Genomic DNA, 16,656 nt, shown 5'->3' with positions numbered 1-16,656 from the left:
ACTGAGTGTTCCCATACATGGTGATCCTCTCGCCATGTCCGTCCACACAAATCAAACCTTCCCCGGTTTAAATTAACTTCCTCTTTCGGACGTCTTAACCCAGTTTGAGCTGGTGTTCTGTCCTCTGCCTCTTTCATCCTCACATCATAATCTCTCCTACTCACCTCGCTCTTAAATCAGTTTCAACATCTGACAAGATGTGGTTTACTCCACGGGGCTGTTGAAAGTGAGAATGAGAGAGAAACAAAAAGAGAGACTGACACACACTCTGGCACAGACACACACAGACACACACACACAGACACACACTAAAACATAATGCTTTCCAGAGAGAGACTGAGAGAGAGAGAAGATAAGTTTCCATTTTACTTAAGACAGTTTTCAGAAAGCCTATTAAAATAAAACGATGAGATCAATTAATGAGGAAGTGCATTGACTATAGATGGAAAGATATTTTCCTTCTCTCTTCTTCTGCTTTTCATGACTCATCTGACTGTGAACTGTCCGTATTCGGCCCTGACACACAAACATCACTCGCAGTTATAAATCTGCTGCAGTTGAACTTAATTTAGGTTTCTGTCTCAAAATTAAAGACAAAGTTATTTTCATCTCTGTGCAGGAGGCTACACATTTATATGCTCAAGCAATGGGCATTCAAAGCATCAATAATTCTCTCTGACTCTCTCGCTCTCTTTGTTTTACATTTGGGCCAGTAGAAATAAGTTGTGAACACAACACTGACATATTAACACACTGAAATATTTTTCTCTCTCGCCAGAATATATTGTGGCCTCAAAATACCTTCTTCTAAAACTTCTCTCTGAGTTATAGGAGCATTAAACTCATTGTAGTTGTTTATTTTTCCTTATTTACATTAACTTTGTGCATATAAAATAGAAAAAAAGTGCATAAACATAAATCAAACTTCCCAGATATTAAAATTTCACTGGCAACATGCCTGAATCTCCCAGTGGCTGGTGTGCAAGTGGCTCAGGAGAGAAGGGATGGAGCAAAGACTGGTTGGCTGTTGTAGGCTACAGTGCGGCCATCCTTGGTATCTCCGGATTGCGGTTTAATTGCATTTTGCTTTCAAATAATGGATTTTTTTGACAGATAAAAGCATGAAAAAGCATCCATGATCCCAGTTTCTCACCATGTATGCAATGAATAAATGTGTTTTGCACTGAAACACCCAGATGCTTCATTGGTGAGTCGCTAAAACTTTGCACACAGTTCTGTCGGCTAGTTTGTTTGTTTGTGTGTTGATTGTATCTGCCTGATGTGGTTTTATCTTGAAGCTGTTTGCATGAGTCGAATCACAAGAATCTAAGCTTTCTAACCATATATGACGTGCGTGTTCATTATCACCTTATAAATGTAATGAGGAAACGATTACATGTGGGTTTTCACTTTGTGCACCCCTCTTTAACATTACACAGTTATTTGATGCATTGTTAATATAAAAACATTGATTAGTGCAGCTTTAAAGCTCAAATTTTCCTTATTTTCTCTCTAATGAGGCTTCACACACAACAGGAAGTAGTTAGAAAGTCTTTTCACTTCAGGTTAACCCTTCTGCAGTGATACTCATTAAAATAAAAATCAACCACTAAGTATTGGTAGGTGGAAATTTAGACAAAAAAAGAGAAATCTCAATGACGTCTTTGTTGTTTTTGTGGACTCGGTCAAGCAAAACAAACTCCAAATCGATGCCAAAATAAGCTATTTCATTTTATAATCCAACATATGTGGTTTTACAAGATTTAGGCGTGACAGTTTTATATGTAAACCACATGAAGATCCGTATCTATTTATAGATGGCAGAGGCCCTGGAAGAAAACAACAGCTCATTTGACTGGAAAACAAAAAGCTGAAGAAGAACGTTGGCAGGAAACGAAACCTAAGTGGGCTGGAACTGAAAAAGGACAGCAGTGTCCTAATTGTTTTTGTGAAGGAAACACACAAACACAGAACAACATGTATCCCTGCAGAGAAAAGACCAACTCCTCCGCCTGAAACCGGAGTGGTGAATCTTATATTGAAAAACTGCTTCCTTGGAAAAAGGAGGCTGGAGAGGAGAAGGTTCCAGTGGTAATGAAAATAAATCAGTGTAAAATGCACATGCAGATACACAAACACACTTTGTCTACAGGAACTACAGGAAATCTTCTGAATGCATTACATTTGTTTGAAAGTATTTTTAAAGTGATGAGTCAGATGAGATTTGCAGCCCAGAAGCAACACTGAGAAGTATAATCATGCATTTGATTCCCGGAAATTGTAATGCTGTATTAATAAACAGAAATCAATATGTTTGAGATAGCAATCTTAGAAGAATAATCCATATTAGTCACAGTAAAGATTTATCATATCAACATGCAGTCCTCCAGTGGAAACAACTGCCTGGGAGGACTGTGGGTGTGTTGTTTCAACTTGAAATACAATAAGTAAGAAGGATTACTAACTGCCTCCTCAGACGCCTCAGGGGCTCCAGAGGATCATTCGATCTGATCACTTACAAATGTCTCTGCTTAAATACTCTAAAGGGCTTTAAAGCAGCTCCTGCAGTATCATCCACCCTTGATATCCTGTCGTGTAGCAGCTCTGTGTCCAGATAATAATGAGAACATTAACCTTTAACCAAAAACAAAGTCTACAAAGTGCTCTGACAGACAAAGCAACAGCAGGAAACAAACAGTCAGGCCGAACAGAAGCAAGACCGAGGTAAATATCGTTTCAATGCATGATGGTCCTTTTATCTAACAAACGTTACATTGTTATTGCTGACTCGTGCATGACAGTATCCACATGTTGATGTATTTCAAATGTTGCATTTCCCCTCTTTGCATATGGTGCCTGAAATTTTAGTCCAGCGGCGAGTTGGCTGCTGGTGTATGAAATGGGACATGCTCGGGGGAACTTGATCATGTTTGACTTCTGACTTGATTGATAGTGTGAAGTCGCAAGTGTCTGTGTGTTTCTATCTCCATGAGACATCGGTAATGCAAAGCAAATCACCACATTGGAAATGTCGCACGAGTGTCATGAACGGTTGTCCCATTTCACAGGCGGAGATTTCAACCACTACCACTTGTAACTCTGTTCTGACGGCGAGGGGGCACAAAATTAGACAAGGGATTGGGCCTAAGTCGTGGTAAAGTCAAGATGAGGGTCGAAAGAGAGAGACAAAAGACACAAAAATGCAAAATGTCATTATAAATTATTACAAATAAAAAGAATAAGAATAGGAAGCAATTCAAAGAAAAGTCACAGTGTCCCAACCGAGGTTCTCAGGCTGCAAACTGTCTCATTTGAGGTCAACATTTTTGCTTTGTACATCTACTTTTGCCTTCATTATTTCAGTCTACATCATGCATTATGTGGCACCTCTTCCTAAATAAGAAATGTGTCTAATCAAACTCATGCACAAGAAACTTGGCCAGGTATTCCAGGATTTCCAGCCAAAACATAATGGGTGATTGGTGGCGCTACACCTTGGTTATGCCTCAGAGCCTCTTATTTTTTTTTCACCATGTACCAATTGCAAGTTTGTGGACTATCCTCTCTATCCTAGAGGACTTCTGCTGTTCAGAAGTAGTCCCACACCCAAGCATTGAGGGAAATTCCCTGTAAACCTCTTCCTCCCACAGCCTGATATCTAAACCATCCATCAGTCACTATTGCCAAGGAAACATGTGAGCAGTAGCTCAGTGATTTAGGAGCGAATGGCTGAATCGTCTGTTGCTGACGCACAGCATTTCATTTCTGCTCAGTTTGACTAAATTTAAACCAAACGGGATCAGTCATCTTCTCTCAATAAAGAAACCCAGCAGATATTTAATTATCCGGCATTACAGGCTTTGCAGACAGGATATGTGATTACTGGCTCGCAGCGATGTGTGATCGTTCTGCGTCGTCTGCAGACATGATAATATGATGATACCAGAGCAGCGAACCAGCATGGGAAACAAATGTAGGACAGTGTCGTAGAGCGTACTACTGAATATGTGAAAAAAGTATTATAAAGCCTCCTGCGGCTAAAGGGGAAGCTGCGTGTAATCTGATAAATTGCTTCCAATGATGTCACTTGGTGGTTAAGTTGCATTGTGGGAAATGTAGGAACACGTTGTAAGGCCACAGTGGCTGCTGTTCTGCAGAAGTTACACAGTGTTGCTTTGAAATGTAATGCACACTGCCTTATGTGTGCTTTGTTGGACCTGTAACCACACCCACCAGTGATGTCACATGGCCCCGGAGTACATTTCTACATCACAGCAAGGTGACAACATGCAGGACGGACCAGGATGGGTTTTGTGAGCGTTAAATGAGACAACATCACTGTGACTGTTTGGTGTGTAGGCTTTCTAATTACCTATTTTTCACAGTCTGATCATCTAATATAATTTAAAATTTTTCACCTGAGGGGGAGAGACTCCGCCTCTCTACAGTTAATGAAAAATAATGTAAAATCGTATAATAATGTCAGATTTATAATCCTGAATTCACAGAAAGGAACAGCCAGCGAGGACAAAATCTAAATTAACAAACTCCCTGATTCATACAAAACACATTTATAAAGATACAAAGAAATCCTGCATTACACACGAGACAAAGCTTGAATATATGACGTAAAAGAGATATGATTTATGAGTATAATATGAAGTGAATTCAATAGTACACTATTGGATTACTATAATTTGGTTAAAGTTTGAATTATTAAAAAAAATGGACAACATCAGTTTGGTAAAACGTGTGCCATGTGAGCGATTGCTTAGCGAGATTCATCCTAAAGCCGCATCAGAGGGTTGTCGTTCGGTGTTTTTTCGTGAGCGAGCCAAACCTGCATCCAATAAAACATCATCTTTTTAACTTAATCAACGTTTTAACTCACCCGAGTCTGTCCTCTTCCTTCTTCCTCAGGTCAAAGTCTCGCTGGACGACTGCCCAGACGTGCTTGGCCTCGTCATCCGTGAGCTTGGAGAGATCCAGCTTCTTGCCTGTCATGGTTACAGGCATGACTGCGAATCTGATGCCTGCGATCTGGCAAGCTGCCTGGTGCTGCACGATAAAAACAAATATACAATTAGATGCTTGCAAATGAGGCACAGTTACGTCAGCACAAACAGTGTCAAGAGTCATGAGAAGGATATTACATGCACGCAGCTGCAGTGAAACAACTGCCAATTTTAAAAGCAGGTCATCGCATTCATTTTGTAAGTAATCAATTAGTGTTGCACTGCCCACAATAGTTCAAAACGTGTTAATCAGTTGGTTACAGAAAGTCAGCGCATGTTCACAGTTCAGATTAACATGGCATTACAAAGGTTGGCACACATCAGTGGCGACATAAAGAATGAATTAGATCCAATCGAGCAGGTTTCTTCTGACAGCAGAATGAAATTGTGCCCTGCTAAAAAAACCTACATGCAACCACGAGGAAGCAGGAGAAGCTGTTCAAAAAGAGTCTCACACTATAAAGGATTATACATTTGGAAGAGCTCCACTTATTAATTGGCCGACTCAGGCGGCTGAAGCCTCATATTATCTTTGGCTTTAGAGAGCATATTTGCACAGAAGGAGGGTGAGGGTTGGGCTCTGACATTCACAGAAGAGTCATGGGGGTCATTTTGTGGCCATTAACGAGGGCTACAATGATGTATGGAATGTGAGAGTCTTGACATCCTGCATATTTCTGACCTTTCACTCTTTTTTAAAATAATAAACAGCTAGAATATACAATAATCTTACAAGCTCATTGTGGCAGACTTTGTCAAGACAGGGACAGACTGTGACAGGAATCTTTGTCTGTAAACATAAGGTTAAGTTATGCTTGGACTTCAGCCTAGTTTGAACTGAAAGTACTTTTTTAAGATTTAAAATCTGCATTGACTGATTCTTTTGACCACTTAGAGGCAGCAGAAACACTAAAATAAATCCAGTATCTGTAGCTGTCGCAGTGCCTGAAATAAGCCCAACCAATCATTTCATTGAGCCCAAATCATATTATTGGATAGCCTACCTGCTTGTCCTGCCTACTACGACTCTAATTGGTTGGCTTTGTCAGTCTGAGCTGCCCTGCCGCTGGTCCACCACCCAGCCTGTCAGCTCTACCTAAGTAGCCCAGAGACACTACACAGCCGAAGAGGCTGGCGTGTTTACTTGGTAAACTACAGTTAGCTAGCTAATTCTTGTCTCATTTTTGGTCTGATTTAGAAGTGAATCCAATTTAGACCCACTGACCTCCCGCCCTCCCTCTTATTGTCCAGCAGGGGCCACGAACATAATGGATGTAATTGGGCTTGGAGTACCAGAACCATTAAGCAGATGAGGCTTTCGTCATACAACAATGATGGACACAAGCCAATCAGAACAGCGGGTCTTACAAAAGTCTGGTGGCATCCATAAAAACATGTAATATATGTTTATATTATATACATCTGGTAGTGTACAGTTGGCTGTAAACAGCAGAGCAGAATGATAGTCTTGATCAAGGGTCAGTGACCTGGAGCTAAATTTGGTGCTAAAAACATCTCCGTCACATGCATCAGTCCTGTGATGTGATGAGGTCTGGCACAGTTCAACCGTCACGTTGCTGAGGGGTCTTAATCAAGTTTATATAAAATGCAGCCTGCCCTACATTTCAGACAATCCAGTTTTATATTAATTGTTCTCCGAGGATGAGGTCAACACATAAACGTTCACACACACAACCAACAGCAATGAATTGCATGTAAACACTCTTATAATCACGGAGGACTAAAGGAATGCTCAGGAACATCACATAATTGTGTTTTCCACTGACCTTGTAATCTAATTACTGCGTCTGGAAGTGGGCACTGATGCTAAAGACAAGCATGCAAGTTTAAAAAATGAGTCGCATCTAAATGGTAGAGCATTGTACTCGAACAGCTATATATAATAATAGTGAAAACTTTCCCGGAGTTTAATTATTAGACTTAAACAGTGAAGCAGTAAACAAACAAAAGCTCTATTTGCTTAGCGGGTGGGAGCAACTCTGTATCTCTGCGTTAGGAGATCATACTTTAAAATTGAATTTAAATGTTCTTTACAATATTCAGTCTTTATTCCTTAACCAGTAAAACCTCATCATGTGACGTCTACCAGAGATTTTCTGTGTTTTATCCACAGTGGATGGACACAACTCAACAGGTGCACATTGTAAAGACTCCTTGTGTTTGCAAAAGGAAGGTTTGGCCTGATAACAGGACACACACACACGCCTTGAAAAGCTTTCCCAGGAACATAACAGTAAAGATAAAGCATACATTTTTTTCTAATTACAACCATTTAAGATGCACTTTTTATGGTGGAAACCTTTCAGAAGATTGAGGGATGTTGTCAAAAGCTCTTTAGGATTTGCTCTAAAAGCTTTAAAATACAAGAATTGTAATAAAAACCAAAAACCCTTTCAGACATCAGTTTGGTAAGAATCAGCCACATTACTGTTGCCTGCAGACATTTATAGTAGCAAAAACATCCCAAAAAAGACGCAAAAACAGGATAAAAACATCTCAGAGACACATCATACATTACTCTTTACATCATGAGTAGATTAATGTACGTTAATGTGACTTACCTTGGTGTTGGCAGAGTCACCCTCAGGCTGTATTTCCTCTGGAGGCAGATCAGGCTGACTGCAGGGCAAACCAAAGGAGCAGACAGCAATGCTAATCACATGTCTAGTTAACCAGGAGGAAGTCAGGCAGCCTCCTCTCCGCCTTCCCTTAACTTCACTTCAAAGGGTCTGACTACACGTGCCTCGGCCCCTCGTCCCATCGACAGAGGCATTAAATATGTCGTAACTGCTATAGGTTTGTGTTTATGTCTGGACACGCCTTATTAATTGGTTTGGTAAGCAATCATTTTTGGTATTTAATTGCTTTGGACAGTATTCAAGTGTGCAGTGATCATGAGGTTATGTAGAGGCCAGTTGGGCTGTAATCCACAGTCACATGTCATGAGTCCGATGTTAAAGGAGAGGGCAGTGATGCATGACCTCAGAGATCTGTTTATTAAGAAAAGCTTGAGATGCTGCATATCCGGAATAACGTCAGGAGATGGATGTAATGTGACAGAAGCAGCAGAGTGATCCCAAAGCTTTTTTAATTGTTCTTTTGAATCCCTGTCTGTCAATAATTGATGCAGTGTTGGTTTAAGGATACTAAAAGGGAGAATATAGTTTGTAAGCGTGTTATTTGCACAGTGGGTTGGTCAGTTTTCCTTCCCAGAGAGGATCCAGGTTCCTTTAATGAAGCCAAACATTTACACGCTGAAGACAATCACACTGACATGATGTGAAAGCAGAGTTGGAACAAGTCAGGATGATGATCGCAAAGAAAACTCCCCAGTGATTGTGACAGGAAACGTACACTCAGACACTGATTAGGGCAAATGGGAACCAATTCAATTAAATGTGACGGTTCAAACTGCTGACATGCGTAGATCTTTGTTTGGTAATGTATTTATCTTATACTCCTCTCATAAACATAAGGATTTGCTCCCATTTCCTCCCACGCTAGCTTTATGTTTTCCAAGAGGTTTAATTGAGCCGACCAGCAATCCAATTTTCTTGTTTCCTTAACCACCAGGCGCTGTCATCTTCCCGTGGAGTAAACAAACATAATCTTTGGAAGGGGTTAGTCACACAGAGGAGTTTGTTGTTTTTTTTACCCATGAGTTTTTTTTTTGCAAGTTAATATCATTCTGGTGAACGGATTTGTATGTGTTATTCAGGGCAGTGTACTGGAAACAGCCTTTGGCATTTTTTAAAAAACTTTAATTTAATTGTTGACTGATTGGCTCAGGCAGAAGTTTGTTTTAGAGGCAGAGTTACTGTAAATAAATCACCCCAGTTCACCTCCACATGTAGAAATTATAACAGTCTCGTCTTCTCATCAGGTACGTACATCCTGCTCAACTAAATTAAAGGAATGCTTTTGAGTGTTTGACCACTGGGGGTGCTATAGAGCAATGTTTTCACAAGTGGGAGTCCAGTTTGTTTGTAATGTACACAAGTCTGCAGGTGGACGTCCGTGAGCGTGACAGTTTCTATCCATTGTTTGGCAACAGAGTGCAAAGAGACGTAGCAAAGCCAACAAAGGCAGAGACAAAGAAACCTGCTGGCATGTAAACATGGATGTTAACAGTGAACAACTCAAAATATTAAAACAATTGTCTTGTTTTATGAGGAAGGAAATACATTAAAGGCTTCACCGGAGGTAAACACACAGTTGCTCTGTGAGAACTCCACAGTTCAGTGTTTTACGTTTTACTGAAATTTAATTTATTAATGAACTATTGGTTGGGTAACTCATTTATTAATCAAAATGTATTAAGCTACATGTATAATTCATACATGCTGAAGTGTTCAGATAATAATGTGCCATTACTTTTCTTAATAATAGCGTTAATGTTACGTTTGGTTACTGGCGGACCCGACAGCAGGGACACGAGGTCTGGTGTTGAGTAAAAAGGTTTATTTTCACAATGAGTAGAATGACGAGGGCAGGCAGGTGAGCTGGTGGAGACGAGAGCCAGGGTTGAAAGGTCTCACTTGGTTTCCAGGAAGGTGCAGGACACACAGGTGAGCAGGTGAAGGCAGCGGAGCAGATCACTGAGCAGACAGACGCCGGAGGTATCGATGAGACTGAACAATCTGGCACCAGAGTGGTGGAGAGATCAGGGTGATGCAGCTGATGGCCGTCAGGTGCGTCTCTCTGCTGCAGCAGGAACCAACAAGCCACGCCCACGAACACACACGTTGGGAAGGAGAAAGGAGGGCGGAGACAGGTACGGACAAACACAACAGGGAAACGAGAACAAGACACAACAAAACTTTACAAACTATGATCGTGTGTGTACATTTTGTGTGTCAGGTGTCAAACTGAGTGGGATATCCTTTACATTATGACGATATACTTTCGAAAAAAGTGTCTTTCTGACCACAATAAGACCAAAAAATGCTTTGTTGGTTACATCCAAGTTAGTAAAACAGTGTTTACTCCCAAAATAAACACAAGTCAAAAGTGCCAGATGAGTGGAACTCCCCCTCAAACAACAAGAACCTCAAACGGGCTTTGAAATCGATGAAAAAAAGCTACAACAAACGTTTGGCTCCAGCACAGTCAGATCCTGCTGCTATCATCCAGTGTGTGTTACCATTAAATTCCTCCCATTTTATCTTGGCTAACACCCACTGCAAACAGGCTAGTGTGTACATGTATATAGACACACATGATCAACAGGTTTGCATGTTTGATTTTTACTGTCTGTGATGGCCTGCAGAATACCAGCAGAGCTGTCCTATATAAAGCATATTTCAGACTAAGACTTCAAGTTTTCCCCCAAAAATTGTGGTAATGTAAGAAGACTTAAAGTGATTTTTTTCAATGATGGATGTTTCAATTTGAAGTACAACTTTCTGTATGTTTGTGATTACATCCTGTTTTATTCATCCACTTATAATACAGTTAAATGTGTGCGCTACAATGAATTATCTGTAAACTTCAGCTACAATCTTTGTGGTTTGTGTGCAAACACTGTTAAAACAGGCATAAGCAAAGATAAGATGGCAAACATTATGAGTGAATAAGAAAGCATGGGAACCACACACATGCAGACACACATTAAACAAGAGACTACAGCCATGCTAGCAACAATATGCTAATGATTATGTTCATAATCTTCATAGTTTAATGCCAAAAAAGTATCTTGTTTTCAAGTTAGAGCTGCGCATTTCAGCTTGGCCTTTTATTGTGACCAGTCAGAGGCACACCTGGGTAATAATCACCATCAGCGATATGACACACCTGTCAGGTGGATGGGTTATGTTGGCAAAGCAGAAGCACTCACTGACACGGATTTTAACAAGTTTGTGCCTTTTGTGTGCATAAAAACAGTCTGAGACCTTTTACTTTGACTCCTGAGAGATGGAAACAAAAGACTTGTGGCGATCCATGTTGAGATTCACTCAAAATCACAAAAGTCAACTGAGTGATGGCACCGGAGGAAATGACAGGGGAGCACTGAAGTCTTCAGGAAACCTGGAACAACATCCTTGGAGTCCCGATGCTACAAAGGCTAAAAACAAGAAAAGTTTACAAATGATCTCTAAGAGCAACGATTAGTCAACAACACAGCAGCCAGAAAACAAGAATAACTTTGCAAGTCCTTGATCTATAGGAACATTAATGTTGATGCATGTGTCATGATGCACTCAGGCTTCACTCTGATAAAGCTACGGACGCTGCACTGTGACTACCCTGAGCTGAGCTAAGACAGCACTGTTAGTTAAGACACACAGGGTTTGATCCGTCTCTATTAGATATGACAGACATATCGCCAATAAACCACGGGAGTTCAGGAATACAGTAGCGTCAATACAACTCTCAGCCAACACCACCATGTCAGTTCAGCCTGTGTGTGTAGTTGGTGTTACGCCCATTATAAATGAGTGTGTCACTTCTATAATCACAACAAGTAAAGTGCAGCCATGGCTACAGCCACAATCAGAATGGCAAACGGCCAAAGCTGTGTCATCCCATGGCTCATCATCACGGCTACAGACTGTCTCAGTCAGCCTCAGCAGCAGTCTGTGAGAAAACTGCTGAAGGTTAACAAACTCTGTACAGTGAAACATCATACTAGAGGATAAGATAATACAGCTCAGCCTTTCTCTATGCGCTGTAGGGAGGCATGTATACAGGACACTTTCAGCCATCAGCCGTGTCCGCCCTTACTTTAAATTATCATTTTACAGACATTTCAACTAACACTGTTGTTCCTCTACCTTTACTTCTTATTGTTGCAAGTTTAATGTCATGGTTTTGCAATGCACAGCTGTCAAAAAAAGAAATCCTGGCAGCGATAAAGGATCTGATAAACTTGGAGGTATACGATTCTGATAGATCTCAGAATTTTTAACTGGTTCTCAGCGGTTCCGGTTCTTGATTGCTGTAATTAGTTGTGGTCCATAACGCAGCATCACGCCAAACCTGATGATAGACGGTGCAACTGTGTCACTGTCATGTTTAACCCTCACATACGCATAAAAACAACACAGTCCCTTCAGTTGTCATGCTACCAAGAACAAACATGCAACGTCCAGTTCAATTTCTATGTTTAGGCAAAGATCATGTTACTCTTAAAGGAGACCTATTATGCTTTTCTTTTTTTTCCCTTCCTTCATTGTTTTGTATTTGTTCTTGTGCATGTAAAAGGTCTTGAAAGTTAAAAAGGTCAAGGTCTGAACCAACAAAAGTTCCTCTCTCCTGCAGAAAACGCTGCTCCTGAATGCCTCGACAGTAGCCCCGCCTTTAATTCTGTGACTTTGTGACATCCCACAATGTCACCACGTCACACATTTGCATAATTTATGCCTAGCTGCTAGTCTGGCACGTAAGAATTGATTTAACACAGCTTCTCTTTTGTTGTTAGCGGTGTTGGCTCAGGCATGTGTGAGCTGACCAATCAGAGAAGACTGGGTATTCAGGAGGGAGGGGCCTTAAAGAGACAGGAGCCTTTCAGACAGAGGGAGATAGACCACAGGAATGTGTTTTTGAGCACTAAAGCATGTAAACCTATTCTAGTATTAACCCAGAATGAAATCTGAACCTGAACATGAGCAGAATATTTCTCCTTTAACGTAGCTTCTTCCTAAAAACAGTCACCGATGACTATAAACATCAGACAGGATTCAAACTGTGGTCCTGCACCCACCCATCCTCTAACTTCTGTACCTAGGTGATGCAAACCTCACTCGCTGACCTCTAGTGGATCGGCAGGTTTTTACACACAGGGGACTGTTACTGGTACCAATCCCTTCGTTCAAAATACTCACTCTTTTCTCAATGCATTTCTTTTATTAGACATGTGATCAGTGAAGATTGTAGGAAAAGGCAAAGTGTCATGACCTGACTGTAAAGAATGAGCAAAGAAATCAACTCAGCCACAAATTTTATAAGCATTTTCTTCTCTAGGCCGGTCATCATTATGTGGTTTTGGAGTCTCTGTCTTTTGCCTGATTTTTTTTTTTCCATTACTGTGAGATTAGGCCCTTTTTAAAATAAGCAATCACTCTGATATGAGCCTGCTGATTATCTCTTCCTGGGTTATCACTGGCCCTCCTCTCCTGTAATCATTGCAAAAGCAGGAAGATGTGTTTTCAATACAATGCTGCGATGAAGCCATAACAGCAGGAAATGGTCACATTCCCCTCCAGACTCAAAGACCCAAAACCATCACGAAGGTTGTTCTGTAACACCATTACAGTCTCATTTTTTTTTAACTGCGTGCCTGAAACATTTTTGGTTTTCTCATAAATCCTGGCTGTTTCAAACGTGGTGGGAGGAGACCGGTTTCATCATTAATTGGCGGTAACGTCGTGGTCACTGACTTTATTGAATCGTTGCATCGTATGTGAGTGCGCGGGCTGAAACAGAGATATCAAATTTACATTCAAAAGGTTTTTTCTGTGTGTTTTCTGTGGATTATAGAGTCAACAGTTTCATGGGAATCCCCGGTTTTGAAGCGTTGGAGGCTTCATTCTGGAAAAGTTTCCTTTCACACATCCAGCTGGGCACTGCTGGCAGGCAGAGCTTTTTTTTTTTTTTTATGTGAAAGCTGTTTGGACCAAATGACAAAAGGCTCATTTTAGACTGTTTTAGCGCCGCAGCACACATGGGTCTTTTACAGAGTGTCAAATGTTCCATACAATGGATGAAAAACTACCGCTGTCACACTTTCTCTCCTTCTCGTGTGGAAGTTTTTGTGTTAACTCTTCTGACAATAACAGAAAAATGAATTAACTGACAGAGGACGTTTGGATCTTCTGCAGCCTCAGTCTAATTGGTCCGTCCCTGGTCTGTGCATCTGTCTGGAGCAAAAAATCGTGGGACTCTGACATGTGCGACCACTGGTTGATTCATGTTTCCTACAAACAGTCAGCGCTGGTTTCTTTTAATCACGACCACAACTGTTTCCTGACCAATCGTTTTTGTGCCTAAATCTCACCAAACTTTAACCATAGTGGTGTCGGATCAGAGGACTATTTTATTTTTGCTGACAAATGACTGAAAAATGACGTCTTGGTGCCAGTAGGGGCGCCTGAAGGGTTTTACAAAAGACGTATTTTGTTTAGTTTGGATGACTTGTGTAACCCAGACTTCACTGCTAAAACATTCTGCTTAGACTCGTCTGGTTTTATAGTATCCTGCTTCGAATTAACGGCACTGACTCAGTATTTGAAAGCCTCATTTTTCTGCTGAACTAAAGGAAGGAATAGTTTGATATTTTTGGAAATACCATTTTTCACTTTCATTCTTATTCATCTCTCATCTGAGTGATAAATATCTGGAGGTCTGTTAGCTTAGCTTAAAGACTGAAAACAGATGAAACAGCCAGACTGGCTGCGTCTGTTTTGGTACGAATAAATCACATAGTGAGCTTTAGACGTTCTGGAAGGAGGATTTTGTCACCTATTGGGGAAAAAAACTGTCCTTAAAACTTTGAAAACACTCTCCAATAGTAGACGTAAGTATATGAATGTACTGAAACAAAGATGGGCGATTCCTGCCACACATAATTGCCCTGTCACTATATGAAACCCCCTCAGCTGATTAAATCCATTTAGCCTTCTGCAGGCGGCAGGACAGGAATGACTGACATCTGCAGCCTTGAGTTTGAAATGCAGCACTAACACGCAGCACTACATAAAGACAAAACACATTATTACACCAGCTTTTTGTTGGAAATTCAGTTTAAAAGGGAAATTCTGAAGAAAACTACCCTTCACCCTTCGTGTCGCTGACTCTCCTCAGGGTCCGATGTTCTCACCGATGCTTTCTCCAAAAAGCCTTGGGTTACCGGGGGCAACAGCTGTGCGCATCATAGCGTTCCTTCCAAGTTGCCTGTCAGCGAGGCCCCGCCAGGAGATCCCTGGTGATTAGGCTGTGTTTGTTGCACAAATCAGCTCCAATATTGGCAAACAAGCAGTGAAGGGTAGCAATGACTGGAGTAATACGACCTCTTTGTGTGTGAACAGGCTGGCAGCAGCTTTCTGCACCGGCTGCAGAAGGGGAGATATTTCTCGTGTTGTGTCATAAATAGAGGGAGTTACGGTAATTGAGCTGGGAGAAGCAGGAAAACACTTTTCAGTGTCTGTGAATGAATGTTGCTGATGTGCCGCTGCTGGAAATGCTCAGTCTAAATGTCACAGCGACATCATGGGCCTCAGACTTTGATGCAACTTATTTCCATCAGCCAGTGGTACATTATATCGATCATTATTTTACTCTACATTTAGCTACTATTACCTTAAAAGCTGATTTACGTTATTTTTTTGTCCCCTTTCTTTTGCAGAAAGACTCGAGAACAACCACTGAGAGATGAGCCTTCAGATCGATTGGTTATGAGTTCGATAACAAAGACATCAGTAACCCTAAAATTCATCTGCCGCCTCTTCAGTCAGATATCCTGGTCTCCTCAGCCAGACGACCAAAACAATGAGCTGAAAGCTGCTTCAACAATGTAAATACTTCACAGTGGGATTGCTGGTACCATCAGACCTGGTGCATGGCCACAGGTCATGTGCTTTACCTTAAACATGTGCAACTTAGTGCAGCTTTAAAGTGGTGGAACAAAGTGTGTTTTATGTGGTCTGGGTGTTAATGGGCGTTTCATTAGAGAACTTCCTTCAGAGACCTTGAAGCCGCTTAATTCATTTCCTATTGGACCACCTGGAATAATATCATTTTCAGCTCACGACAAGAAAGGATATGACAAAAAAAGAGAATAAAGAAGAAACCTAATATCAACAGAACACATCTGGAATCAGAGAGCACAGGAAGCATGAGAAAGATTGAAGATTGAGTGTATAATTGATTACAGTGACGAACTTAAGCACCACAATTAGGGAAAAAAACTTAAGTCCAGTTATCCAAACTGGAGGCTGACCTTTTGACCTGCAGTCAAACCGCCATCCTGAAGTGGCTGTCCTTTCCTTTTCTTAAACACAGCGCCGCAGCTCTGGAAGAAGGCAACGCATTCCTTCGACGTGGTGTTTGTTTTACTTCCCATGTTGAAGCGTTTGTCGTGCCTCTGACGTTACGTAACAACTGCTTCCCCCGAGTGAAACCCGTAAAGCAGAACATCCAGAGCCTTAAACATTATCCCGCTCTGTCAGACACTTGGCTGTATACGCTGTGCACCACACTGTGCACCCTGCTGCATAGTTCAGGCTTTCTCTTGATTATATGGTGCAGATTGTAAGATACCTTTTTGTGTCATGGCAGCGAGTCGGACGCTCTTAAAATTGAGTCATGCTTGGCTGCAAGCTTTGTCCAGTTGCTAACAGCTGGCTGCCATGTTGCCTCCATTTTATAGTTTAATTCACAGCAGGAGTGTTTTTGCATGTTAGTTTTGAAGTGTGTGATGCTTCAGATTTGCATAACTATCGGTTTTAAGCTTTTCAGCACTCGAGCCTTGTTATCTTCATCCCTGAGTGTGAAACTCAGCGCCGTGCTTGACATTAAGAGAGAGACGGGAGTACAAAACTGTAAGCCTGATGAGAAGAGAATACTCCCAGATGTCGAGCAAGCCAACTCATTTATCCAAATCATGGAAATTATAACTTCTCAA

At 41.2% G+C, this 16,656-nt stretch overlaps 1 protein-coding gene across 1 annotated transcript in view; it reads right to left on the bottom strand.

The window, feature by feature from the left end:
• Positions 1–7,630, bottom strand: part of mlphb (melanophilin b) — a 41,870-nt gene extending 34,240 nt beyond the window's left edge. The window contains exons 1-2 of the mRNA XM_084361797.1: positions 7,598–7,630; positions 4,892–5,058 (exon numbers count right to left, since the gene is read on the bottom strand). Of these exons, the coding sequence (XP_084217923.1) occupies positions 4,892–5,016 (125 nt within the window). The 5' untranslated portion in view covers positions 5,017–5,058; positions 7,598–7,630. The remainder of the gene's footprint in view (positions 1–4,891; positions 5,059–7,597) is intronic.
• Positions 7,631–16,656: the final 9,026 nt, after the last annotated feature.

This window comes from Pagrus pagrus, assembly GCF_965226575.1.
Source record: "Pagrus pagrus genome assembly, chromosome: 9".
Classification (NCBI taxonomy): Eukaryota; Metazoa; Chordata; class Actinopteri; order Spariformes; family Sparidae; genus Pagrus; species Pagrus pagrus.
Note: the sequence above shows the minus strand (reverse complement) of the source record. Positions and strands in the feature narration are given on the sequence as shown.